The sequence below is a fragment of the Rhea americana genome, unplaced genomic scaffold (assembly GCF_003343005.1).
Source record: "Rhea americana isolate MKP2758 unplaced genomic scaffold, rheAme1 scaffold_100, whole genome shotgun sequence".
NCBI lineage: Eukaryota > Metazoa > Chordata > Aves > Rheiformes > Rheidae > Rhea > Rhea americana.
The window spans coordinates 1,593,285-1,619,307 of NW_028185040.1; the positions used below are offsets into that span (position 1 = coordinate 1,593,285).

Below are 26,023 nucleotides of genomic sequence, written 5' to 3' on the forward strand. Positions count from 1 at the left end.
ATTCAATTTCTCTTTAATGATATTTAATGGTTTAACTGTAGAAAAATCTCAGGCTTCAAATTACAGGCTATGCCAATTTAGAAGTCCTTTAATTAGGGARACTTTAATGAAATCCTATGTGATCAAAGTGTTTATGAAAGATAAGCAAACACCTGACAAAGCAAGAGAAGCACCAGTAGAGTACTTCACGAAAAAACTGTATCAAGTTTAACAGACTGAGCTATTCCTGCTAGTCTTTAAGGATGTATACTCACATCAACTTCAACCAATATTYAGCAACATAAACCATGCGTAAAACGGAACAAAGACTTATAAATGAGCAAAATTCATTGTTGCAACCACCACTATCTTTGCTTAGTCATCCCACCATTTACAGCAGAGAGAAACCTCAGAGCCTCTGCATAAGTATGTTGATGTGAAATTTCTCAAACCTATCCTGAGTTAAGCCAGGTAATAGRTGGGTAATGACTGGTAAGTTTAGGTTGAAAAATCCCACACACCTGCTGATGCATATGTTCCTATCTTTAGTAGAAATCTCAATCAATATGACACATGCTTAATTTAACACAAATATTTCTTAACTATTAGATTCTTTCAGTACTTCTTGAGGGAACAAGTAAAGAGATTTTGGCAAAAACAGTTTACAAAATAACRGAAACACATGCCCACCATTACCTGAATAAAGTATAAATACTCCAGAAATTTGGAATTTAGTTCTATAGCACAAGCAATTAACTTTATTGTTTTATACTATGTAACTTATCTAAATTAGGAAACAAGAAAAACGGGATTCTAAATTTAAAAACCTGGCATCTCCATCTAAGCTGCTTCAAGTACAAAAATCAGAGCACAACATATCAATCTGCCTTCAGCTTTGGGCTTTTTTAATAGCATAGAGCACTCAGACATGCTCAGTGCATAGCTCTTTGGACTGGCAACTGAGCATAAACTTAATTTCCATTTGTTCCTACTGATTCTATTCAAGGAACACAAAATTTTAAAATAAAATTACTTATGCAAATAGAACTAAATATTAGCAAAATTAAAGCCTGCATTCCAGCTTACTGTATGGTCTACCACTGAAAATTATTTAATCTTTTGTAGCCAAACAGGTCCTTGCCCCATCTAAATTCCTACTCAGCTAAGATGGCAGGTATTCTTGGAAAGTAATGTATCCTTAGACTGAAGTTGGCTGCAACTTCTGGTTGCCATGTTACTCTAGCAAGAGTATGTCTTTTTGCAAGTAGACAGACTGCTCACTTGCAGATAAAAATGCAAGCTTTGCTAGCATAAAAAACATGCAGACAGACTGCCTCCTCCATAAACCAGAGCCTTACTTTAAGGGCAGCATATTAGAGAAGAAGGTGAGGCCAACTCACAACCAAAACATTTATATCCTTAAAAGAAAGAAACAAATAAAAATCCCAACAATAAAYTAAATCTAGTAAAGCTTTAATTTGTTTGAGCTTTACTTCCTTCATTTCAATCTAGAAACTGCTTACGTTCAGGCCTCCAGACAAACTGATGGAGGGCTGCATGGACACAAGGACCTAAGCATATAGTTCTTATTGAAGGATCAGAGCTGAGGCTTAATTTTTAGTGTTCTTACATTTCACAAAATAGAGACAAATATTTTAACTTCAAACACCTCAAAGAGATGGCTAGGTCACCAGACGTATAAAGCATAATGCAAATAGTAGGTTTCAAAAAGATTTCTACCAGTAAGAATTGCAGTCTTCTGTCTAAATTTACAATGAACCAAAGGAAAGAAATATATCAAAATGTACATAGCCTTATCACTTTTCAGAAAGATACCTCGAGGATTTCTTCATATTTTTTCACAGTTCTTTTTAGATCATCATCTTTTTCTGCAATTTTTTTATGCAACTGTGTTGTCTCTATGTGGTGGTTTTCTATCAATTCAGTTTCTACTTCCTGGGCTTTACCTATTAAAAAAAAAAAGTTAGGCGATGTAAAAAAAAGGCATATTTATTTTGATAAATTATATGTCACAACAGTATTAAAAAAGCTTAAAAGACAACTGTGGAAGGCATCTACAAAAAGTAGTCTTACACAATTCATTTTTCACAGACAGCATCAGAGACTTTCTTGTCACTACTCCAACGCAAATAAAGTTTGCTGTTTGCAGTTTGCTGCAAAAGTTATATTCAATTGCTAAACATTGGTTGTCAATTGCTAAACACTGGTTGTGACCTTATCTCTTATTCTATCTACAAAAGGGATCTGAAACAACTGCAAATTTTCAGAAATTCCTCACTCATAGAGGCACCTCCATTAACTGTGGAGCCAAAGGACACTTCCTGCTCACTCCAACCTCCAACTTAGTTCTGTGGCAGAAGATGGACAAAGAAAAGAAGCTGAAGCATGCTGTACTTTAGTTATAACCATATGGGATATTAATCAGACACCATATCCAGCTGGTACCTATTAGTGGTGCCAGTGAACGAAGTCTGCAAGATACAGCTAAGAAAATGCAATTCTGATTCCTGGATGGATATAATTTTCTCTTACAAGTGTCCTTCAGTGCCATACATTTGASGTTGGATCAAAGTGTTAAAGGTTTGAGTTGCTCAATCCCAAGTAGCATTAAAATGGAAACTTATCAACGTGCTTAGGCTTTCACCCCTAAAAACATGCTCTCCTCCTGTTTGTGTTACAGATGACAAAATAAGAGTAACCATGGCTATTACGGCTATCATCAGTAACTCCTACCATGACAGAGGCAGACATACACAGTGCCAGATCAAAGATCAAGTCTATGGGGAAAGGAAGAATAAATACAGATATGTTTTCTGTGTTACAATTAAAATTTAGTTGTTATTTACTAAGCAATAGAAGATCTTTCCTCAAGTTCTCCAAGTAACATTAAATTATAAAATTAAATGTAATTTTTAACTAGWCTCCCAGATGAAACTCCTTTCCTAAAATGTTTGAAGAAACTGGCTTTATTTTTTAACACAAGTTGACTATAATYACATTAGTATTTCACTTACTGATTGTCTCTTTTACAGCGGTTTCCAACTCCCTCTCTTTTTGAGCCAGCTGAGTATTGAACTCTCTCATTAACTGCTTTAAGGTGGAGTTGTGCTTTAATTCAATGTCTTCTTGTTCACATCTGCACAAAATATCAAAAAATACACTGAGAAAAAAATGTTTAAAGACACCATGAGAACAGTTTAGCAAGGTGGGAGATCTAGAAATTTCTCCAAAAYTATTTTAGAATGGGCTGGCTTTGAAGAAGGTAGTATTACGTGAATCCTGCGGGATTTCTGTTCACACACCCAACCCCCTGCCATCCTCCTCCTTCCCATCAAATTCACCTGGAAGACAGYGGTGTTTCATTGAAAGAAAAAAATATATTCGTATTTTTTTTTAAATAATGAAGATGAAGAATTKAAAGTAATGAACAAATGTGGAGTTTTAGAGAACTCCTTTTTCGAGAAACTATTAGAGCTCTGAACAGCATACCACATTTTTTGCACTACATATGAGAAATTYTTGATAGCATTTTTTTTTCTTTTTCTCCTTTCTTTCAATTCAGAATCCRAATTTTCAATAGATACTGAGATACCTTAGAGGGTAGATGACATGACACTAATTTAACAAACTCAGTGCTACTAACAAATTTCCTTTCTTGTTTGAGGAAAAGAAAATTGTATTTAACATTCTAGCAGTACAGAAAATCATTATCAGTAATACAACACAATTCAAGAGCAATAGATAATATTTTGGCAAAAGAAAAAAAAATTAAATTTATGACTCAAATACTGTTTTACATATTCGTGAATGAAGTCCTAGTGTCAAATTGTTCTTTTCTTGCTGTTTCTTTTTAAGTAAGACTATTTACCAAATCACAAAAAAAACTAGTTGTTATTTCTTTGTTACAAATTGAGTTTTAAAAAGAGGATTCATCTTCAGATTAAGTGGCTAAAAATAAAGCAAAGCAATGTTAACAAAATATGGAAGAAAAATTTACCTGATTTTCTCCTCCATTTCTTCTAAGGACTCCTTCTTAACTATGTCAAGTTCCTGCTGATGCTCTTTTCGCAGAGTACGTAAGTCTTTTTGAAGATTATTCACATCTTTGCGCAGTTTCTGTTTCTCCCTTTCAGTYTCTTCCAGTTTAGCTTGCAAGTCCTTCTGCTGGGTCTGCATATCACCCAGTAACCTCTGCAGCTCCACATGGGATTTAGTCTTTTCTTCAACACCTTCTTCAAAAGCTTTCAGACAGTCATTTTTTTCATCCAACTGTTGCTGTAAACTTTTTAGTTTTTCTTCATAGCTCAAACTTGTATCTTCCATCTCAGTCTTGTGCACTTCCTTTTCSTTCACTAGGTTATTTTCCAAGTCTCTTATCTTCTCTTCTAAAGATTGGTTGACTGTCTCTTTTTCCTGTAATCTTTTCTGGATATCTCCAAGAATATTCTCCATATCTAGATGTTTYTGTTCTTTAGCTTTTAATTCTTCCTTATTGCTTGCTAACTCACCATCACAACGACCATGCTCGTCCCTTAACACCAAATATTTTTTAGTTTGCTCCTCAAGTTCTTTTCTGAGGCTTTCAGTCACACATTGYTCCTCTTGAAGTCTCTTCTCAACACATTCCAATTTTTTGAAGAGCTCTTCCTGTTTGTTTTGCAGTTCTACATGACAGTCATTACTCTCTCTTTGTTCCTTTTCATACTTCTGCAACAATTCATTTTTTTCCAATAAGTCCTTCTCTAACGCACATATTTTCTCTTCATATGTCTGTTGGACACTCTCAAGCATTTTATTCTTTTCTTGCTCTAGAGCAGCTTTTACACTCTCTACTTTTTGCTGGATTTCCTCCTCTAATTCTGCAGAATCTCTTGTTGACTTGATTTTTTCTTCCAAGGACTCAATTTTGGCTTCTCTTTCCTGCACTTTTTGTTCCAAGTCTCTTAACTGATTTTCTCTATCTTGCTTAAGTTGCTGTTCCTTTTCTTCCATTTGAGACATCAATTGCTTTTTAATMGAACCAATTTTTTGCTCTGCCTTCTTTTTCAGATCTGCTAACTTTGTGCTGTTCTCTGCATTCAGTCTCTCTTCTAGACTTTTCAGTTCTTCCTCTCTGCTTTTAAGTATTGCTGATTTAGTTTGTTCAAATTCCCTTTCCTTTGCTTCAAATTCAGCCTCCAATGAACCTATTTTCTTCTCAAGATTCAGCACTTTTTCCTCAGCCTCCTTAAACCTATTGTCCTTTTCAAAAGCCACCTTCTCTGCCTCCTGAAGTTGCCAGGCTATCTCCTTCTGTTCTGTGACTTTTTGTTCATTATGCTTTTTAAGTTCCTCCATCAAGGAACTGTTTTCTGAAGTTTTCTGAGTAATGTGTTCTTCCAGTTCAGCAATTCTTGCTGCTTGGATTTTTAACTCTGCAGTCAACTCACTCTCTTGCTTTTCCCTCTGGTTCTGCTTTTGTTCCAATACACTTTTCAAACTATCTAGATTCTTGCTTTGTTTAGCCAGCTCCTCTTTCAGCTTATTCAGCTCATCATCTTTTTTACTGGCTTGGCTACTGTTTAGTTCAAGTTTGCTCTGCAAATCTTTAATGGTATCATGATTTTGTGTAAACCTTGTTTGTGCCTTCTTCTTCCACTCTGATAGCTTGGTCATCCAGTGGTCCGCCTGCTCGAGAGCCAATGCTTTTTCTTGACTCAGTGTCTCAACTCTGGACGATAACTCCTGTACCTGATTTAACAACTGTAATTGATCCTCTTGATGTTGTTCACGTAACAGAGACATAGCTGCTTCTTTCTCAGTTAAACTTACCATGTTTTCAAGTCTAACATTAAGATCATTAACCATTTTKTTGAGAGAAGAAATTTCAGATTCTTTTTCCTGGAGTTCCTCTTTCATTGAGGTGACAGCATTGATATTTTCTGATAACTCTTTCTTCAGTTGTGTTATGCAAGTTTCTTTTTCTGATGCTGCTTGCTGCTGATGCCCTCCTTCTTTTTGCAATTGTTCCTTCTCTGTTACAAGTTCTTCAATGTCAACTCTCATGGACATAATTAAATTGTCTTTCTCTTGCAGCTGTTGCATTGACTTTTGTAAAGAACTACTTATAGCAGACTGATGCTCTGTTACTTCTCTAAGCTGAGCTTCTAGTTCGGGAATCTTATTCTTTTTAATTAATACTGCTTCTTTAATTTTTGTGGTTCGGTGCTCACAATCTGCAATTTTGCATGTTACTCTGCCAATTTTTTCATTACATTTTTCAATTAATTCATTGCTTTTTGTTTGTAATAGAGCTTCAGCATTCTTCCAATAAGCATCTAATTGTGCTACAAGTTCTCCTGAAAACCTCTTAAACTCRGTTTCTTTCAACTGAATCGCCTCTATTTTTTTCTCATAATTTTCATGATCTTTACACTGAGAAGACTGCATAGTTTCGATCTTCTCCTCAAGTGTTTTCAGCTTATCTGTAAGCTCAGTAATTTTAGCTTTGTCTTTTTCCTCTACTGCTTTCTGACTGTTAAGCTGTTCCTGAAGTACTGAGTGGTCTTTCTCGGACTGATTAAGATCACCTTCCAGTTTTTTGAGCTGTGTTTTCAGGTCACTTTCACTATTTGACAAAACATCCACCTTAGCCAATGACTGCCTTAATTGTTCTTGCACTTCATTCAGGAACTCATCCTTCTTCGTCTGTTCTTCCTTCAGTCGGGTTATTTCAGTTCTGGAGCCCTCATTCTCAGCACTGAGGGTGACAAGTTTCTGCTTCAGGTCTTCAACTTCCTGCTCTTTCTCCTGTAGTTCCATTTCATGTTTTTCCTGGAGCTCTTCAACCTGCTGATTGAGTTTCTTTTGCCAAATCTGGGTGATTTCTTCTAACTCACTCCTATGAGCCTTAGCAAGACTTTCTAATTGCTCTTTCTGATTAGATTCCAGTTTTGACACAGCATCACTGATTCCAGCTGAGCTGGCATGTGCCATTTCCAACATTTTAGCATTGAACTCRCTCTCTTTCTGACTGAACTCCAACTGCTTGTTTTCAAGTTCTTTTTTCAGTTTAGCTTCCTGCTCAGTAAGTTTCTTCTTGAAAGTTTCCTGCATCTCTTTTGCTCTCTGCTTAACTTTCTCCATCTTGTTTTCTTGATGTTTCAATTTATTTTCATATTCTCCCTGTAAAGCACTAATTCTCTCCTCTTTGGCTGACAAGTTCTGATTAAGCTCTTCCACTTGTTCATTCTGTAACTTTTTCATGTGTTCAATTTCATCTTCCTTCTCAGACAGACTTTTCTTTATCTGATCAGCCTCTTTTCCTAGATCCCTCAACTGAGATTCATACTGTTGTGTTAGAGAGTTTACTTTTTGCGTATTTTCATTGCTTTGCTCTTGCAGATGCTGCTTCAAGTCACGTACCTGAGAGATATATGATTCTAATTCATTCTTAACTTCATTCAGCTGAAATTCAGTTCTTACTATCTGCTCATTAAGTTGCAATTTTTCACCTTCCAAACTTGTCAGTTTTTGCTGCAGCTTTGCTAATTCCTCTTCATAAGCCTTTGCCTGCTCACTAGAGGTACTCTGATGGGACTGAGAGAGCTCCTCYAGCTTTGCAGACATTTGGACAAGTTCACTTTCAGATCTTTCCACAGATTCATTTAGTTTCTGTTCATGTGCTTTTACTTCCTCCAAATGTCTGTCTTTCTCCTCCAACGATTGCTTGAGTTGGTTCAGTTCTTCTTTGAGTACCTTCTCAACTCCTTGAATAGAAATTGCATGCTCTTTTAACATTATTTCAATTTCTTCCTTGTGCTGGTTCCTCTGTTCTTCCAACTTTGTCTCCAATTCTTGCTTTGCTTCACCTACTTTACTTTTCAGTTCCAAGAGCTCTTGCTCTAAATCGCTGCGTAWTTTTAGTGCTTCTGATAGTTCAGAAGACAGTGCTTCTAGCTCTGTTTGTTTCACATCAAGTTTTTCTAATGTTTTTTCATTCATCTCTTCTATATGTGTACGGAAAACTGTTTCCTTCTCTTTCAGTATTGCATCTATTTCTTGTTCTTGTTTATCTCTCAATTTTTGTATCTCAGTTGCTTGTTGTTGTTTTAGGATTTGAAGTTTTTCTGTCCAAAGCTTTTCCTGCTGCTCTTTCATAGCTTCTAATTCTTCCTTGTGTTTTTCAACCATATCATTGATTTCCTTAGTGTGCTGGGTTTTTTCAGACTCCATCCAGGTGCTTAATTCTTCTGATCGCTTTTTGTCATCTTGTGAATACTTTGCAAGAGTGCTTTCCAATTCAAGAATCCTCTGTTAGAAAATAAAGTTTTGAATATGAAGTACAAATATTCCAAATGTATCTAATTTTAAAAAACACCAAGCTCACATTAAAAAYTGCAAATCTATTACTTAAAATGAGTATCAACTTTAAGCTTTTCATTTAACTAGTCAGTTCTTAATTTTGCTTCCTTGAGTTAATTAATTAATAAAAGTTTTRTATTTCACTGCACTGAAAACAGATACGATAAAAATCTGGAAAGAATTAAACTCATTAAAACAAAATAATTCACATGAAATTTTGTAAGAAAATTATGCAGTTTTTTATATATATCTACAAATTTACCTCAATTTCACCTCACAGAATCACTCCTGTAATGTTAAAACTCTTCTATAGGCAAAATTTCCAACTTAATATTTGGAAGTGGTTGAGCAACGTACATGCTTCCATTAGCAGGTAATAAAATCTTACCTGTGACAAAGCAAAATATCCTTCAAAAATTAACCAAATTTTTTAGTTATTCAAGTATTCTTACAAGCATGTGTACGGTAGGAATATCCAGAAGTTAAAAAATTAAAGCCTTACTTCATAAAGCTAAGCATATGGACACAAAGTTATATACCACACTACGTACAAATCAGAAACATTTCTATACCTTGCCSTCTAATCATGTAAAAATCTAGGGGCTGCAGCATACTATGGCAGTACAATAATTACTGTCACTGCAAAAAAGCACTGCAAGACTTCTTTCAAAACAAATCTAATCACAGGAAGTCCACAGTATTTGTAAACCTGTCACAGTTAAATATATACTGAAAGGAATTCTTAAAAAAACTTTTACCCTTTCAGAAGTTTTACTCACAGTTCTGTAAGTCTCTACTTCTTGATGCATCTCCTGAAGTTTCTTTTCACACTCTGACTGTATTGCTGTTTTCTGTAGCTCTAATTCTTCTAAGGCTAGGGCTTCCTGTTGCTCTTGTTCTTGCAGGGTTTTTAAGCACTCACTTTGACTTTTTTCCTGTATCAAAAATCATGAATAAAACATCRAACTACAGTTATCACACCTTCTAAAGCAGTATAAGGGAATATTTACAAAGCAGTTAACAGGTGGTACAAACTAATATTTTCTCCACATATACACACATGCAGAGTTTGTATTACATTTGTGAAAATAAAATCATTACAAATTATTGTCTTTTTTTTTTCATGGCAACCACATGTCTTCTACTTTTCTCTATGTGACCAATATAATGCTACTCCCAATAWTTCATTTTGGCTTGGATTATCATTATTAATTGAAAGAAACACCTCAGAGGAATAAAGATCTGTCCTCACTTGATTCTGCTGACAACGTATTTTTAAGCTTCTATTCCTTATAATTAAAAACAACCTTAAAATTAGGCAAAAGAATACGATGAGGAAGGTGACTAGAATGGCATGACCCGGACAGTCCCAACCACCACAGAGGCCTTGAGCCCAAAAGACTACCTAATATTTCTTAGGTAAAACTGCCTGATGAGCTAAAGCAGACTACAGGTTACAGRAGAGGACAAAGAACCCTAACGTTCCTTGCTCCAGTCTGGACTAGAAGAAAATTCTTCCCCAAGGTCAAAAAATATGAACAGGTAACCTTGACCACTTAAGTTAACACACCACAATTAGTCAATGGGATGAACACTTTTAGTGTAAAAACACCATTTATCTTCTTTTTTTTCTAGTCGCTGCAGCCAATCTCCAGTGATCCAGAGAAAGAAACTCAAAAATCAAAATTTAACACAAAGGGAGCTAAAAAAAATTTCCCACAACACAGCTGTCAGTGGACAATTACATTGATTAGTTATCACAATTCAGCCTAAACTGCTGCAGCCGCKTTCCTTTCAGGCTGCTAAAGCCTCTAAGCATCTTGACTTACAGAGGACACCCATATTTTGAGTGCAGAAGGACTTCCACTGTGGAATAGGGTGAGAAGGAGACTTGAAATTACCACACCATAGAGAAATTTCCAGTCCCACCTCACACTTACAGAAGTGTGTTTCTACACACATTTTAGGGATGCTTACAAGAGCTGCCTTCATCTGCTCCTGGAACTCCTTTTCTTGGGCCTGTAATCTCTCATTTAGCTCCTGATCTTTGGTAGCCATTTCTTTTTTATGGAATTTTTCTAGTTCAGCAACACGATCTTCTGAAGACTTCTGTGAATCAAAGTCAGAAAAAACCTGACCCTCAAAATACTAAATAATATGAAAACACTTTGTGTTATTTCTTTATAAGAAAAGCAATGCAACAGTGAGGGACACCAGGACTGTCCTTTAGCTTCCTTTGAATGAGTAACAATTACTCATAGGCTTAATAGCCCTATCAGATGTTATTTACAAACCTGAAGCTACTTATCTTGTTTGTCAAGTCTTCCACAGGAAGAAATATAACATTTTGTAAAAACTCTTCCACAAAGTTGAATTCAGTGTTTTCAGTTTCATATCAGAATTTAAATGTAACAATAAATTGGAACAGGAACTTCCCTCTGTAGCTTTCCCTTCTATTCTTCTCTCTTCTATTCACGAGCCACAAGTTCAAATGTTTATAGTCCTGCATACTGACTGCCTTTAAAGTCTCTCTTTACTTTTAGAAAATAATTTTATTAACCACCGTGAAACTAAGAATAACATCGCTCATTTTACAATGTCTYTTACATACTGATTTTGAATATTTAGAGAAAAAAATCCATCTAGAGAATTTTTAATGACATCTTTAGCTTTAAGTAAATTAAATTTTCTAGAATCTTTTAAGTAGCAAGATTTCTTTTTAAGTTCTGATATACTACTGCACTGTATTTTACAACTATAGTTTTAGTTGTAACTGAATTATTAGATTAAAACCAGTAAAATAGAGTGAGTTTCAGCTTTTACCTTCATAATCTCAACCACCTCTTGTTTCACTCTGGTTAACTCCTGTTGAAGGTTTACCCTCTCTTCCTCACTTGCCTTTTCTACTGCTTTGATTTTTTCATCCATTTCCGCCTGCAATTTTTTCCGGGCTTCCTCTGTCTTTTGGGCAATACTCAGAGCCTTCTCAAGCTCTTCAAAAGCTGCAAAGAAAAAAAAAAAAAAGAGAGAGAGAGAGAGAGATGATAGTCAAGAAATAGCTATGCCCCTTCATAAAAGGACTTTCCTAGTAATTGGGAAATAGTTAGATATCTAACAGCAGAATGAACCTAGGAATCCATCAAGAATTCACTTGGGCTTATTATCTAGAAAGGCAAGAGATCTCACAAGCAGCTGCAAATCCTTTGGTTACTTTCAGATTCCAATTCATTCTGTAGTTCCTATTTCTTTCCCTACATTAACAATAAAATATACAAACCATATTAATAAAACTATGGCTCGCCTTCTGGCTTTATGCAGAAAAAAGCTGCATGATGAAAAGGCAATTCACAAATTCTTCTTCCACTGAAAGCCAGAATAAGCATAAACCAAGACTGACTGCAATGCAAGTCAGCTTTTTATGAATTGTGAAAGCACTCCTCCCAAGCATATACTGGCATATGATACCAGGACATTTTATTTACCTAGGAGTCGCTCCATTCAAAGAGTACAACCTTGAGAAACTTTTCTTTAGAACTGTGTGTCTGGTGGACTCCATATTGATAGCTTTTGCTAATTTCATCATTTCACTATTTACTTTTAATACAAGCTACTATCAAAGCAATTCAAAGAGACAYTGTAGAAATGTTTTTGTGTTATGAAGACTGTTCTGCTGCTTCTAAATTTTGCAAGTAAAATGGAAAAAATGGAAAAAAAACATTAATGTTTGCTCTCAGAAAGCCTGAGCATCTATAGCATGTTTCAAASGAACACTCAGGATGGCGTAAGGAAATAGCTATTTACATTCGCACAAGATGCACAAGTCTGCTGAAATACATTTTAACTTACAAAGCGGGAGCAATAATGCCACAACTGCTTCTTATCATAGGCCAAAGTATTCTGACATATTTTCTTCCTTTAATAGATGATCATTTAGATGAAGAAAGCAAGAAAATCCATTTGTGTTGGTATTGGGATATTATTATTACTCAATAACAGCATCCAAGTTTCTCACTGAAACTGAGGGCAGAATCTACATAGACTTACCCAGGCCTAAAATTTGATCACTAATCAGGAAGTCCCTTTTCCTAAATACATCACGAACATGCAAAGCCTCCGCTGCCTATCAAAAGAAAATCCAGTCTCAAAACAGCCGTACTGTTAATTTTTCACAGGAAAAAAAAATTGAGAAACACTTCTGTAAAATTCAAAATCAGAGTGCAAGCAGCAGAAGTCTCTGATTTATCAGAACATGGAAAAATAAACCTACTTCAACTATACTTAGAGGTAGCTGGGTACTATTCCAGGAGCAGTGAGAATACTGGGTTTTTTAAAATGTAGACATTAGCTCTTCTTCCACTTCATCCTATCGCAGAAAGAAAACCAAAATAGCACAGCCATCTCTAGCTTCCCTGATCCACCATCACTTTGCACACTTTGCAGGCCTTCCCAGTAATTCTTGTAATTCTTGGGTTTTTATTTCTTTTGTTTGTTTGTTTGTTTGTTTGTTTGTTTTGGGAAATAAATATAAACAGCCATTTTTAACAACATTCAGGCCTGAATTTGAAAAAAAACCTCCTGAGCACATTTGAAACTGAAGCTTTTAATTCCAATCTACACTTCTGAGCCAAGGCTACAAATACTACTTTTTCAAGTAACTTAATTCCCTATGATTGCACTCATTCAGACTGTGACCCTTCTGAGCTGTTTTCTAAGGAAGCCTTTTCCCCAACTCCTGCTAGTAGAATAACATTCCCTGTAAAAAAGTCACTGTAAAGGAAACCTGGAGACTATTGCAGGCAGAAAGCCAGCCCAAAATGCAATGCGAGCACGCACAGAGGCTTGCAACCCCCTGCAAGGGGCAGCTGCGGCGATGCCAAGCACCGCTCTCGAGGGGGCCCCATGAGGCACTGGGGGGGCCCCCGGCCCTCCCCTCGCCCTCCCGGGGGGGCACAGACCCACCGGGGACGCAGACCCGTGCAAGCGTGCCTGCAGCCGGGCTCCGCAGCCGGCCGGACCGGCCAAAGGGTCCGCCAGTGCATCATGGGGGGCTTTAAGACACCTTCCCCTCTCCCAAAAAATAACCCCCCAAGTCCCCAATGCTTTCACCAAATACAGATTCACAACTAAAACCTGCAAGTAGAAGGCGGCCACAGCGCCGGCACAGCAAGCCCCGAGGCCAACCCAAAAGCGAGGCAGGAGCTGGTGGACCAAACGGCAACCGGGGGGGCATAGCGGGGAGGCAGGACAGCGCAAAGCGGCAACACTTCACAGAAACAGGCTTAGTTCTCTAAAAGTTAAATTATGTGCGTCTCAGGCACTTAAGCAAGACACCACGTTTTTTCTTCAGAATGGTTAATTCGAGCGTGGCATGACACAAGCAAGTTTCAAACCAGCAGAGGGTTAAACTATCATCCTTCCAAGCAGACAGGACGCAGACTGAATTCTGCCTCCGTGGAAGCTTTTAATTCTACTGTGGATGAAAGCCCGGAATAAAAGTCCRTGTTTTATTTAAATACGTCTGTTCTGAATGCAAAGAGTCAAGACACTGTGCATGCCCGTCCYCCATCTGCATCCCTGCTGTTGAGAAAAAAAAGCTCTTAAATTTTAAGTACCGATTAAGTGAAATCTCCGAAGCGCACGAGCAAAACGGAGGCGGTAACACCTGACAAARCCTCGGCGAAGCCTTGCACACGCCCCGGTCGCCTGACGAGACCGGACGCACAGGAAACCTTCCCGCAGACACATTAAACGTAAGGAGCCTCAGCGCCGGGGTTTAAGAAGCCAAACCTCATTTTATAAAACCCGTGCTAGAAGGCCGCCCGCTTTGCCCGCCCGGCGCGAAAGCGGCGGCAGCTCCCCGGGAGCCGTGCCGCGAAGGCTTCGTGGTCATCCTCGCCAGGGTCGCGGGCGCCAGCAACTCTGGTGCCATCTACCGCCGAAAGCCGTGAGGAGAGCACCAGCCAGGGACAGCAAAGGAGGGCTCCGGGGAGCTTCTTGCTGAAGGCAGCGAGCAGGTGTCTCGTCAAAAAAGCAGTCTGAGAAATAAAGGTTGGCATTCGTGCCCCATGGCTGGTTGGTGTGTCCAGGCAGGTTTTTTTTTTTTTTTTTTTTTTTTTTAATGCATCGTCAAGACTTGGAGACTTTGTCCTCTGCAGAGAGTTAATTAAGCTTGCAAAAGAAATGCCTCCCAGAGCATTAGGAATTTGCTTTCTAAAGRCTCTTTCTGTTTTCCTCTACAGAACATAAATACCTCAGCAACCTATATCCTGGTAAGTCAGGCAGGGCTTATGCCAAGCTTTCGGGGTTACAAACTTCATTTTAACAGCAAATTTACAATTATTATACCCAGTTCTGTTGAAGTCAAATGTAAACAGTGTACATACACTGCAAAGCGTTAAAAAAAARTCAGTTGCAGTTACTTCAAGTAAAAGAACTGCCATTGCCTGAGAAGCACAGAATTTACTTTTTAGAGCTCGGTCCAAGCACCCAATGTGTGATGTAAGAAAGACGAGCCCTTACCCCAGTCCTGTTCATACAAGGCTTGGGAAAGGCACCATGATTCACTTATTGGCATGTGTGGATGCACAAAAACAAGATGCTTTGTGAGATTTCAATATAATATACCTTTAACTGCAAAAAACTGAACTGCGACATCATCAGCTTGGGAGACTAAGTTACAGCTTATGCAACATGTACAAAGTAAGCATATGTATCTTTTCACTATTTTACTAAACAAAAATGTATTAACATTAAATTGTCACAATTCTTACTTGTATGAAATCAAGCATGGGCACATTTCACCCCCAAAATAGCCAGAAATGTAATTCTAGGCAAGGAAGCAGCAACGAAATACACTGCTTTTAACCTATGATACAGCACTATGACAAAGTAAATACTAAATATATTATCCTTATCTTTATCTTTGCTATAATTTAAATTAAAACAACTTTTCTACAAATAAAATATTCCACGAAGTCAACTCTTCATTGAATTATAATATAGTAAAAATAAGCCTATAATTAAAGATATTCACCAATTTAACCATAACAAAATCTAACTTTAGCAAAAGATTGATTCCAAAATCTGTATTTCCAAAGCTAAAAATATACATGCAGTGTGAAAGGGTAGGGGAAAAGGGCAACTAAGCAAAATGTTTGTTGTTTTCCTAGGTTTTTCAAATGTCTGCTAGCAGACCACTTACTGCTTTGTGTATTTTTATGTTTCCTTTAATGATTTTGGATGTTCAATCTACTTTACTCTATTACAGTATGATGTTCTACCTAGATAAATTAATCTTTATAAATTAAAGTTCTGCCCTACATTTATATATATTTAAAATGAGCTGCTATGAAATGTATGGCTTGAACTTCTCATCACTTTTTAGAGACATAATACACATAAAGCATGTTTTACATAAACTAAACGCATCTTAGCTTCTGCCAAAAAGTAAATACTCAAGAAAGCAAACAAAATTCTTCTCTGAGAACTTTGATAGTGAAAACTGTTTTGCCCTATATTAAAGAGTTCAGCCTTTTAACTTAGTTTCAAGCCAAAAGAGAACTGCAAGCACACATAATTAGGTTCTCTAATTTCTAACAAGAGCATTCTACAATGTGTAATTACATAACCACTCAGTTCCAAGCTTGAAACATTGAAATCATCACTGCTGTTTAGCTACAAAGAAATCAGAAATACTTCCATTACAATTACTGAAAGAAAATGCTGATTATTGTAGTAACATATCCTCCTGTTTCTACTTCTTCACAAGCTCTTTTATACCMATGGCTACATCCTCTATACAAAATAGATGGTACTGTGATGACAGTTTATAAAGATTCATCTCTTGAGTTTTCTTCCTGAAATGATACAAGCTTAGAACTATAGCAATCTTTAATCCTATAAACAGGAAGGTACATCTGCCCTTTAGCAGTTTCCTTCTTCTACTCCCGTTGAATTGATATCTGAAGAGTATTACACAAGACAGTCAAAAATCTCCCCAACATCTGCTRACCAGAGATGAAGTTAGTAATGATGTTAGCAAGAGTGATAAGCAGAGCATTACGGAAGATTGATGAAACTCAACTGATGAAAATGTGCAAAAAGACCATGCTGAAGCTTTATCATGTTCAAATGTGAAGGCTAATAATCTCCAGAATTTCTTACCAGCTTTTTCAGATTTTTCTTTCTGTTCTTTTAATTCCTCGCCTTTTGTAGTTATTTGCTTGATCCGAGCACGCAGCTGGGCAATCTCCTCCTCCTTCATTTCCAATGTTTCATGCATTTGTCGCTTTGTCTCTGCAATTACCATGCCCTATGGAAAAGGTCCTTATGGTGAAAAGCTAACAAATAAACAAAACACACATCGAAAACAGTTTCAAGCCAGGATACCATTCTTTACAGGAATAAAYTTCAGTCTATTACTACAATAGCAGAGATCATGGTACTTTTCTATGTTAGAAAACAGAAAAAGTTAATAAGCAGAAGAAAATAGGGATTTTTTGAAAAGTAGTCAAAATTTATCTAGTGGTAAGAACTCTTCCAAGAACTAAGAACAATCAAAAATTTTCTCTTTCTGGTAYGGGTACTTCTGTTTAAAATACATGTTTTGTAAACAAATTAAAACTAAAAGCATTCTAATGTGCATACTTCTCCTTAGAGGACACGCACATATGATAGGTATTAGTCATCTTGCTTATTATACCATCAGAAAGTACTCTGCCAAAATGTAATAGAAAAGCCTGTAAAGAACAAAAACTATGAGACATTCTTCATATTCCCAAGAAACTACATCCATTTCTACTACGTTGGTCACTTTTTAATTATTTTATATTATATCTTATCTTCATCAGATTTTTTTATTATCCTGTATCAAGGCAACCACCTGTACCTGATGCCTGTATCAAGGTATCCAGCAATTATGCTAGTCTGGTAATCACTATGCTTTCTAAAATAATGTTGTAAATAACATATTCTTGCAGTATTAATTATGAACTAACAGACAAATACACTAAAGTATCCACACAATAAAATGCTCAGGTAGCTTAAATGATTTTGTTGTTAAATTCGAAATGTAACCAAGCCAAGCTACATGACTAAGATGGTTTCCAGTATCAGGAAGTCACATATTTTGAGCTTTTACTAGTCTTCTTCCAAAACTACACAGTGTTAAAAGAAAAGGTACTCCCTGTTTACCTTATCTTGTTCTAGCTGCTCAATTAAATTCTTCGCATCACGCAGCTGAGTAATCAATTTAGTCTTCTCAGCCATGTGAAGCTCCTAAAAAAAGAAAAAAAAAAAAGATCCCAACCACAAGAGTTTAAAGTGCTGCCATCTGTAAGGAAGTATCTCCGCTGATAAGCACTTTGAGTTTGAATCTTAYAAAGAATCATTCCTAGGCTGGTACAGACCAATATAACTGTCATTACATTACAAACATGAAACAGGCTAAGAATGAGATTCTGCATTTGCATCCAATGYAGTGCACAGATTAAAGCCCAGGGCAATCAAAGTGCGTGGCTTTAAATTACCTTTAAATCTCCTAATGCTAGGCTGTCTTACAGCTTCCATCATAATTTAGGCATCTGAAGGCACGACAACAGCCTCCACAGGTTCTCTCACAGATCTCAGTGCCGCTACAGTAAAACAGGCAATCATCCTGCCTAAGGCACCTGCTCTACTACCTACATCTTGGYTTACACAGGGATCTCAGCAATGCAACACTTCAACTGCTCATTAGTGTGCTTGTGCTGGAAAAAATTCTTAAAATGCTTTTGTCTTCTTGAGTTCTTCTGAACTAGGCTAGCACTCAGAGATCAACATAAAGAGAATCTTATCCCCAGAACTACTGATGAGTACAGCTACATTTTTCATACGTTTTCGTATTTCCAACACTGTCAGCTACCTTACTTTTATTCCACACTCAGCATAAATAGCCTTGAAAGGAAAACTGAGATAAATATTAATTTAGCTTTGGCACTGCACCTACATTATCTTTAATCTTTACCCTGTCTTCACCACACTCTGTTCTCCACTTCTGTGTCCTTCTGTGTCTTCTCTTTATTTACATAGCTGATGCCTATCTGTCTTTCACTATCTGTCTTAAAGGTTGAGCTCTGCTCTGTTTTTCAGATTGCTTATTTTCTCTCCTTACTTCCTGTCTTTTGTGCCAGGACAGCCTTTTCCTACCTGCCCCCCTCACTTCCAGGAACGCTTTATTTCTGATATCCATTTTGAAGATTATTCGYAACGTAAGGTTTCCTACCCTTCTTTAAAACTTTTTGCTCAGTTTATTCCAGACTGCTTTTGCACCTCTAACCAAGCACAGCATTGTTTCTTGTGATAGTTCGTACGTTGTGTAACGATCCTATTAATAAATTCTGCAAATATCAGAATTCTTRCACTGTGTTAGTAGCTACCCATTAAAAAGTCAGGGTATTTTCCATACCTTCATTTTCTCTAGCTCCTGAAGTCTCTCTTCTAACTGTTCTTGAAGTGCCTCTTTCTCGTTGGTTAGCTGGGCAGAGCGCTCTTTGTGTGACCGAATCATCTCTTTACACCGCTGCAGCAGGTTCTCTTGGCGCTTCACCCTCTGATTAAGAGTTTCCAGTGTTTTAACAGAATCTTCATTACCCTCTACGGACAACATACCAACATTACCATATGCACAGCTTTTTCAAAATGCAGCTCCTCTGTCATACCCTCCATGTCAATGTGGATGACTCACAGCCCTGTAAAGGACTTTCGTGAAGTTCACAAAACTTCCACTGGCTACTAGAACCACATTCCAGATCCAACCAGAAACAAGCGCATACATGCACAGAATGGAAAATACAATCTTTCACTCCAAATAAACTTCCATTTTCTTCTATCCATTCTTTATCACCAAAAAATGTAGTTTAATTCATTAGCTGTAGCAAGTGCCAAGCTAAACATGCTAACATGAGTCATCCATGAAACAATTCATCAAAAAAAAAAAAAAAAAAAAAAAAAAAAAAAAAAAAAAAAAAAAAAAAAAAATCTTTTTTCCAGGCAGCTTTTCAAAAATACTTGAGACCTCTCTGAGTACAAATATTTATAAAATTATTTCATATTTTAAAATGCCCATTTAAAAAACAATATCCATAGAACTAACTTGAAAGGACTGATAAACCAGAAGCTGGCAGAAAACAAACCCTAAGGCTCAAGACTACATGGACTTTGACTACAAAGGCACTGTTGAAAGGTCAAAGAATTTATTAATTCCCAGTTATTATACAAGCTGCAAAAGCAAACTATTATTCAACAAAGTTTTCTATGCAATTGAAAAGTTGTCGTGATKTAGGAACCTGTCTGCTGCCACTAACAGAATATTCAGAAGCAGGAAAAAATGCAAAGCAAAGCAAATCACATCTCTCAAATGCCAACCAAACAGATTCCTGTTTTCTCAGGGCTGGGCATGACGTAATTCAAAAGTATCCTACTTGACATATTCCAGAGTAAAGGCCATGTTTATTGCCTCTCTGAGCTACACTCTGCTCAGTGTGACTAGTATATGGGTAATATTTTATTGTGTTTTACCCTGATGCTCTGGAGTCCATAAGAGTACCTGTCATGAAAACAGGATTAGACAAATTCACAGAGCATGACTGTAGATCTTGCATGCTATACTYCAGATGCAGATGCTATCCTCTAGCATAGTAAACATCTAGAACTCTGATTTCTGGGAACTTGATACTATTTCTTATTTTTTTCCTAAGCACTGTTAAAGACATAACACTATGACAAATCTTTGACCTAAACCTTTATCTTATCCAAACATATGAGAATTTGTATCATGACAGATACTAAACAAAGATCATTTCAAGATGCATATTCACCTCACTCCGAACCCATCTTTCATACATGATACCAACAAATGACACTTTCATAATATGCCAGCCCTTGCTGGTATAGTTGCTTAGTAATCAGATCTAAACAATACTGAGAGTCCCACAATTCAACCTCCTGATTAGACGAGCACTTAAGGGATCATTCAGTAGCTTGAATCTCTAAATTGATAATGGGTTTTTATTYTTCCCTGAGAAAACTAAGAAGGAAACACACTGACAACTGGTCACCTCTCTAAAAGTCAAGGTGCAGTTCCTGGCTTACTTGGTGACAGAACCTCCTAATAATACTAAACAGAGATAGCAAAACCCACTATTGGCAACAACAATACTTACAATAATATTATGCTTATTGACAGGTCCTAAGAAGGCAAGATGTGTTACATTTGAATTTTTATGGATATGTAGCATCTTAAAGTGCTGTCCTGTACTTTTAGCTACTACACTCATTTCAGAAAAAAATGCCTCCTTCTAGAAAAATACATAATTGCTGTAACAGCTTGAATCTCAGTTACTTGTACTTAGTTAAAATTTCAAGATCTCTTGAAGAAGCCTCAAATACCTACCATTGCTTCCTGGTTCTGTAACATTTTCTGCACTGATTTCTTTTGTTGGACTTCGAACTTGTGATTCAGATTGGATATTTGGATCCGGTAATTCAATACCTATTTGGCCATTCTGTAACCTCTGTTTCAGCAACGATACCTAAACAAAATGTTCTTTTTGTTAAAAACACAAGGATTGTAAGTAGATCATGTTTTCATCTTCAAAACTAGAGATAATTAATAAAATTTACATCAGAAAGAAGAGAAACTCACTCTGAGTATTCTAGCATTTTTTAAAATCAGAATTATATTTTCAGTTAACATAAAAATAGTATCATGAGTGGAGAAACAACAAGCGCCAATTAAGCAAAACCCATATATTTTGTCAAAGTAATTCTAGCTCAAACAGATGTTATGTACGTGATAACAAGACATTATAAAGCTATTTAGCTGCAAATAAAAAMGTGTATTTAACAACAGTGACATCTTAATAAAGTGAGATCTTAAACTTGCTCATTACCACCAAGACACATTTAATTTCCCAATAATCAGAACTTATCAATAAATTTATAATTATTAGGAAGAGTAGTTTTAAAGAACATCTCTTGGGTAAGATATTTTACCTGAGTTTGCAGGACACTAATAAGTTGATCCTTTTCTTCTAAGGAAGCATCAAATTCCTCCTGGAGATGTTTCTTAGCTTGCTGATCCATCTGGAGCTCCTGAGAATCATAAATAAATGTTTCTCAAAAGAGAACTAAAAAGTAAATTTAGAAAATTTAATTATTATGAAATAATATTTAAAAAAATCACTGCAGTTTAATGTGACCTCAGAATACTTTCATAGAATGGACATCGCTTTTACTGTACAACATTCCACACAACATCACAAGGACATCAGTTATAACCAGAAATAAAACAGTCAAAGTCTAGATTTCATATAGAAATATCAAGGACTCTTTCTCCCCCAAAATAAGGTTGTGCAGGGAGTCACTCCAGGTCTGCTCGTGAAAACAGTCACAGACACACAGAGGTCTCTTGGGAGGTGAAGACTGCACTTCAGGAAACTACACTGCTCATTTAGCCACCACATTAAATCGCCATAAGCAGCAGGGATTCAAGTTTCTCTTACATTCATTCAACATGCTACTCGAACACGCCGAAAGCAGTTTTTGACAACAGACAGTAACTTGTCTTTCCCTCTCGGAGGTATGAGAAGGCCATAGGATGCCAAACAACTTTAACTAGGTGGTTTTACTCTTTGCCTACTTAGGACTCGGATAAGGCATTAATTTGGCTGAATACCCACGAAAAATGCAGGTGTAGCCTAAATTCATGAGGAATAGCTATGTGATCTTAAAAAATACTGCCTTAGGGAGGTYTCTTTTGTTTATTTCCTAAGCTTTTAAAGTTCTCTTTTCAATAATTAGTTCTATTAGAACAATATATACATATTTCATGAAATTCACATTCAACTTACTGAATCAAAAGTCTTGGATGCATTTTGTATGCATCCACTGTAAATAATTCCCCAAATTTGTATCTTAAATTTTTTATTTACTTCATCTCTATACATCTTTCCAGCTAATACTTCCATGCGTGCTATTCTGCAAAGTCACCTGTATAAAGGTGGGCACTGCCTGTAAACACGGGTTCAGTTAGCTGGCAAAGATGACAGAAASCAAAGGAAACAATGAAAAAAGCAAAGAGGAGACAAAACACGAGAGACACTGGCTGCATCCAGCTTTGTGCTCGTTCAACTCCGGATCTGGCTTTCGTGCCGTCCTGCTGCCGATCCCTCACCTTGGCGGGCGAAGGCTCTGAGCACGCCAGCCGCTTGCCAAGGACAGCGGCTGTGTGAGCTTGCATGCCAGGCCGCGTGGGGACCAGACACCGCTGCAAGGCAACTTCGGAGAAAACTGTTCCTCTTGCCAACCCAAGTAACTACATTTGCTTTTTAACCCCGCATCGCCCCTGGCTCTCCAYAGCTACTGACCACACTTCCACCTCCTGCTGCTGGGCGTTAGAAGCAACACCTTCAAGACAAAGCAGAAAAGCTCCGTGCCAGCGAGCTTTACTGAAACAAACCCTGAAGCATTCCTCCTTGGATCTGAAAGTCCGTTGTGACCCTTGCCTGAGAAGTAGAATACCCCGGACAGGTTCACTTCCAGAGACTACTTCACCCTGTCAACTCATCCCTAGGGAAAACTAGTCAGGCTTAAACGGCCCTCTTGCAAAGCACTTGTCTTACTCAAAACATTTATAGGAACAGTAGTGTATGACAATTGAAAGGTTTTCTAAATTAACTTGTGATGATAAATAATCAGTTAGTCATCACTTTTTTTATCATTTTAGCTTCCACAGTGAAAACCTCTCAGTTTCATTTGTAAATTGTTTTTATTCCAAGTCTGTTTTACTTAATAATACAGTATTTGGGCTTCGAAAAAACACTGATTTTTTTTTTGAGGTTTTTAATTAGCAGAAAAGAATCTGGGTCTTAGATTCATAAGACTTATAAATCTACAGGATTTATTATAAAACACCTTTTTTCTATACTAAAATATATTCAGCTGTCCCTCTTTATGACATAAACTGATTGCAACAGAAATTCAAATCAACTCCTATGTTTGGCTTTACTTAATGGTAAAAGGAATTTTCAAACAGGAGTTATGAGTATTTTCAACAGTGTTAAGAGTTTGAGTTACAGCAGTAATTATATATAGATGTATCAACAAATGATCGAAAAAGCAAATGGGAGGGGAAGGGTACATAGGTAACCCTTTTTCCTAACCACAATGTTTTAATTCTGGGATATAGAAGTCTTCTATATTTTACCAACTGAGTGGAAAAAAACATCTACAAGAGCATAAAGCTATAGACTTAAACGTTTCCCATACCTGACCCTCTTACAGAACTGGAATAACATACTGACAAGCTGCTTCTGATGCTTAAACTGTGGGTTTTCCCCCTTCCGTGGTCTGTGGGCAGGTGGTTCAACTGAAGATAAGGTTACAATAAGCCCAAATAAAGCGCCTGGGGCAGAGCGGCGCTCCAGACTGCTCCTGGCCACCGCAGCCAGGATCCGAACCAACATGCTCCCCTGTGGCATAAAATGAGGAGCCGGCATACCTGAATCAGACCCCACATGGGTGAAGACCCCTCTGCAATCTGATGGCAACCTGCCGACAGTGCCTGGTGGGCGAGCAAGGCCCAGCTGTGCTGCCCCAAGCCCAATGGCCCTAACGGGGCCGGCGCCTCTGGGGACACCTCCGCCGGTCCCTCCGGAGCCAGCCACGCAGGGATCAGACCCCGGCACCAGCCGGTCGCTCCTGCATCTCCTGCGCCGGCACTGCCGCTTGGCACTGAATGCAGCGACAAGGTGGCGGTCACGGAGAAAATGGAGCGACTCCTTTCATTTTCAGAATGTTGAACACAGAAAATCCTCACTCTGTGTGTGGTATAAAGTAAATATTCAACAAATAAATTGAGTTACCTCTCTCAATTCTCCAATTCTACGGAGTGCTTTATCCTGGCTTTGACTCAGAATGCCCTGAAAAAGAAAGAATAAACATGTTCATATAAGTGTGTATTAAATGCAACTTTATATATAAAGTATAAGTAAATTCACAAAGAATTTTTATAGCACAAGAATTCATGATTTGCATCTCTCTTTCAAGTCAAACCGGATGCATAAATGCTATCATAAATTGTCAACTGTGGACACTGCACTAACACTTGAATTCAGTGGATGCAATAAAAAAGTAGTAGTTACTGGGATAGATCAAWATTAGACCCAGCTAAGAGTCTTCTGGGTTTTCTGTTGTTACAAACACACACACAAATGCTGTATTTATCTTACATATACACACATTATATAAATACATACACAAAATATATATTGAAAATCACATCTGTATATTCACTTTTTAGGATTCAGAAAAACATTCATATAATAGAGCATAAATAGTAATGCTTACCTGTAGCTTTTTTTTTTCTCGCTGGATAATTTGATAAGCAGACACTAGCTAAAATACAGAAATCGATTACAATGATGATAATGCATCCACTCATAGCTGTCAAAATAATTTGCTTAGTAATATCACAGTCTGCATTTTCAAACTCTTCACTTGAGCAAGCTCATGTGATAGAAACATAAACATGCAATTCTCTTGTGCAATATTTGCTTTTCAACTTATAAAAATACTTCCAGTGTGTTAAAAAAAAAAACTAAAGCCTACACAACAAAACAATTAGGTTACTCAGCATTCATACTCACAGTTTTCCTTTTACTGAAAATACCTCTAAAAAAAATCATGCTTCAATACAGGTCAAAAAATGGTGACATTTAGGTTATATTCCAGACAACTACCCAATATGTGTGTAAATTTACAAGGGTACATGCCCCAGAGAGCTTAAAATTAATTTTAAAATGAGAATGCATTAAAAAATACACTTACAACTCTARCAAGAATGGTTTGTGTAATACTGAATGTTCTCATTTCATGTGCTTTGCATATACCCAGTAGTCAAAGAAAGACTGGAAGTGGACAATATTTCTCATTGTAACCTGACAAAAGGACTTCATGAGTAACTGCACAATTTAGTCTAATTAAAAATACAATTGCCTAAGCTGTCCAAAGCTGAACAGGCATAATTGCAACTTGGAAAGGGAAAACACCCTTTTCAAATTGCTGAAAAATTAAAAGAAAACAAACCCAAACTCCAAAACCACTGATCAAAGGACACTTCAAAATATAATTCAGAAATTAATTTTTCAGAATTCAAAGATGCCTTTAATGTCACACTCATACTGATTTTGCACTTAAAAGGAACTAAAAATATGTATTTTTCCCTTGTTCACTGTATTATTGAGGTGTCAACTTTGTATTCTACCAAAGAGAATTTTTTTTTATCTTAAATTCTTATTGTATCTTTCTCCTAAGTGCTAACAAGCCATTTTTTGAACCAAATTGAAAGAATTAAAGAAACTTGCTATTGATTTTTGTGAGAAAAAAAAAAGACTTGCTTAACAGACTGCATTAAAAAATACAAACACTGAAGAACTTTTGCTTAAGCAACACTCTATTTACAAAGACTTAAAAAGTGTATCGACTACCCGAATGATGACAGTAGCTAGAATATGATGAAAGATGGGCAACAGCACTGCCAAATTAAATGGAAGACGAGACAAATGGTCGACTTCAAGAACAGCTTTCAGAAGTGAAGCAGAAGTTACTGTCACGGGGCTGTAAGTCAAGCTCAATCCTGTAC

General features: G+C 37.0%; 1 protein-coding gene across 1 annotated transcript in view; it reads right to left on the reverse strand.

Moving 5' to 3' along the window:
• The window catches only part of GOLGA4 (golgin A4), a 54,383-nt gene that overhangs the window by 14,379 nt on the left and 13,981 nt on the right, over positions 1-26,023 (reverse strand). Inside the window, exons 5-17 of the mRNA XM_085304049.1 lie at positions 24,730-24,777; positions 24,246-24,302; positions 21,376-21,474; positions 20,774-20,912; positions 18,788-18,975; positions 17,536-17,619; positions 16,507-16,654; positions 11,167-11,345; positions 10,321-10,452; positions 9,123-9,278; positions 3,998-8,292; positions 3,015-3,136; positions 1,816-1,946 (exon numbers count right to left, since the gene is read on the reverse strand). Of these exons, the coding sequence (XP_085160175.1) occupies positions 1,816-1,946; positions 3,015-3,136; positions 3,998-8,292; positions 9,123-9,278; positions 10,321-10,452; positions 11,167-11,345; positions 16,507-16,654; positions 17,536-17,619; positions 18,788-18,975; positions 20,774-20,912; positions 21,376-21,474; positions 24,246-24,302; positions 24,730-24,777 (5,778 nt within the window). The remainder of the gene's footprint in view (positions 1-1,815; positions 1,947-3,014; positions 3,137-3,997; positions 8,293-9,122; positions 9,279-10,320; positions 10,453-11,166; positions 11,346-16,506; positions 16,655-17,535; positions 17,620-18,787; positions 18,976-20,773; positions 20,913-21,375; positions 21,475-24,245; positions 24,303-24,729; positions 24,778-26,023) is intronic.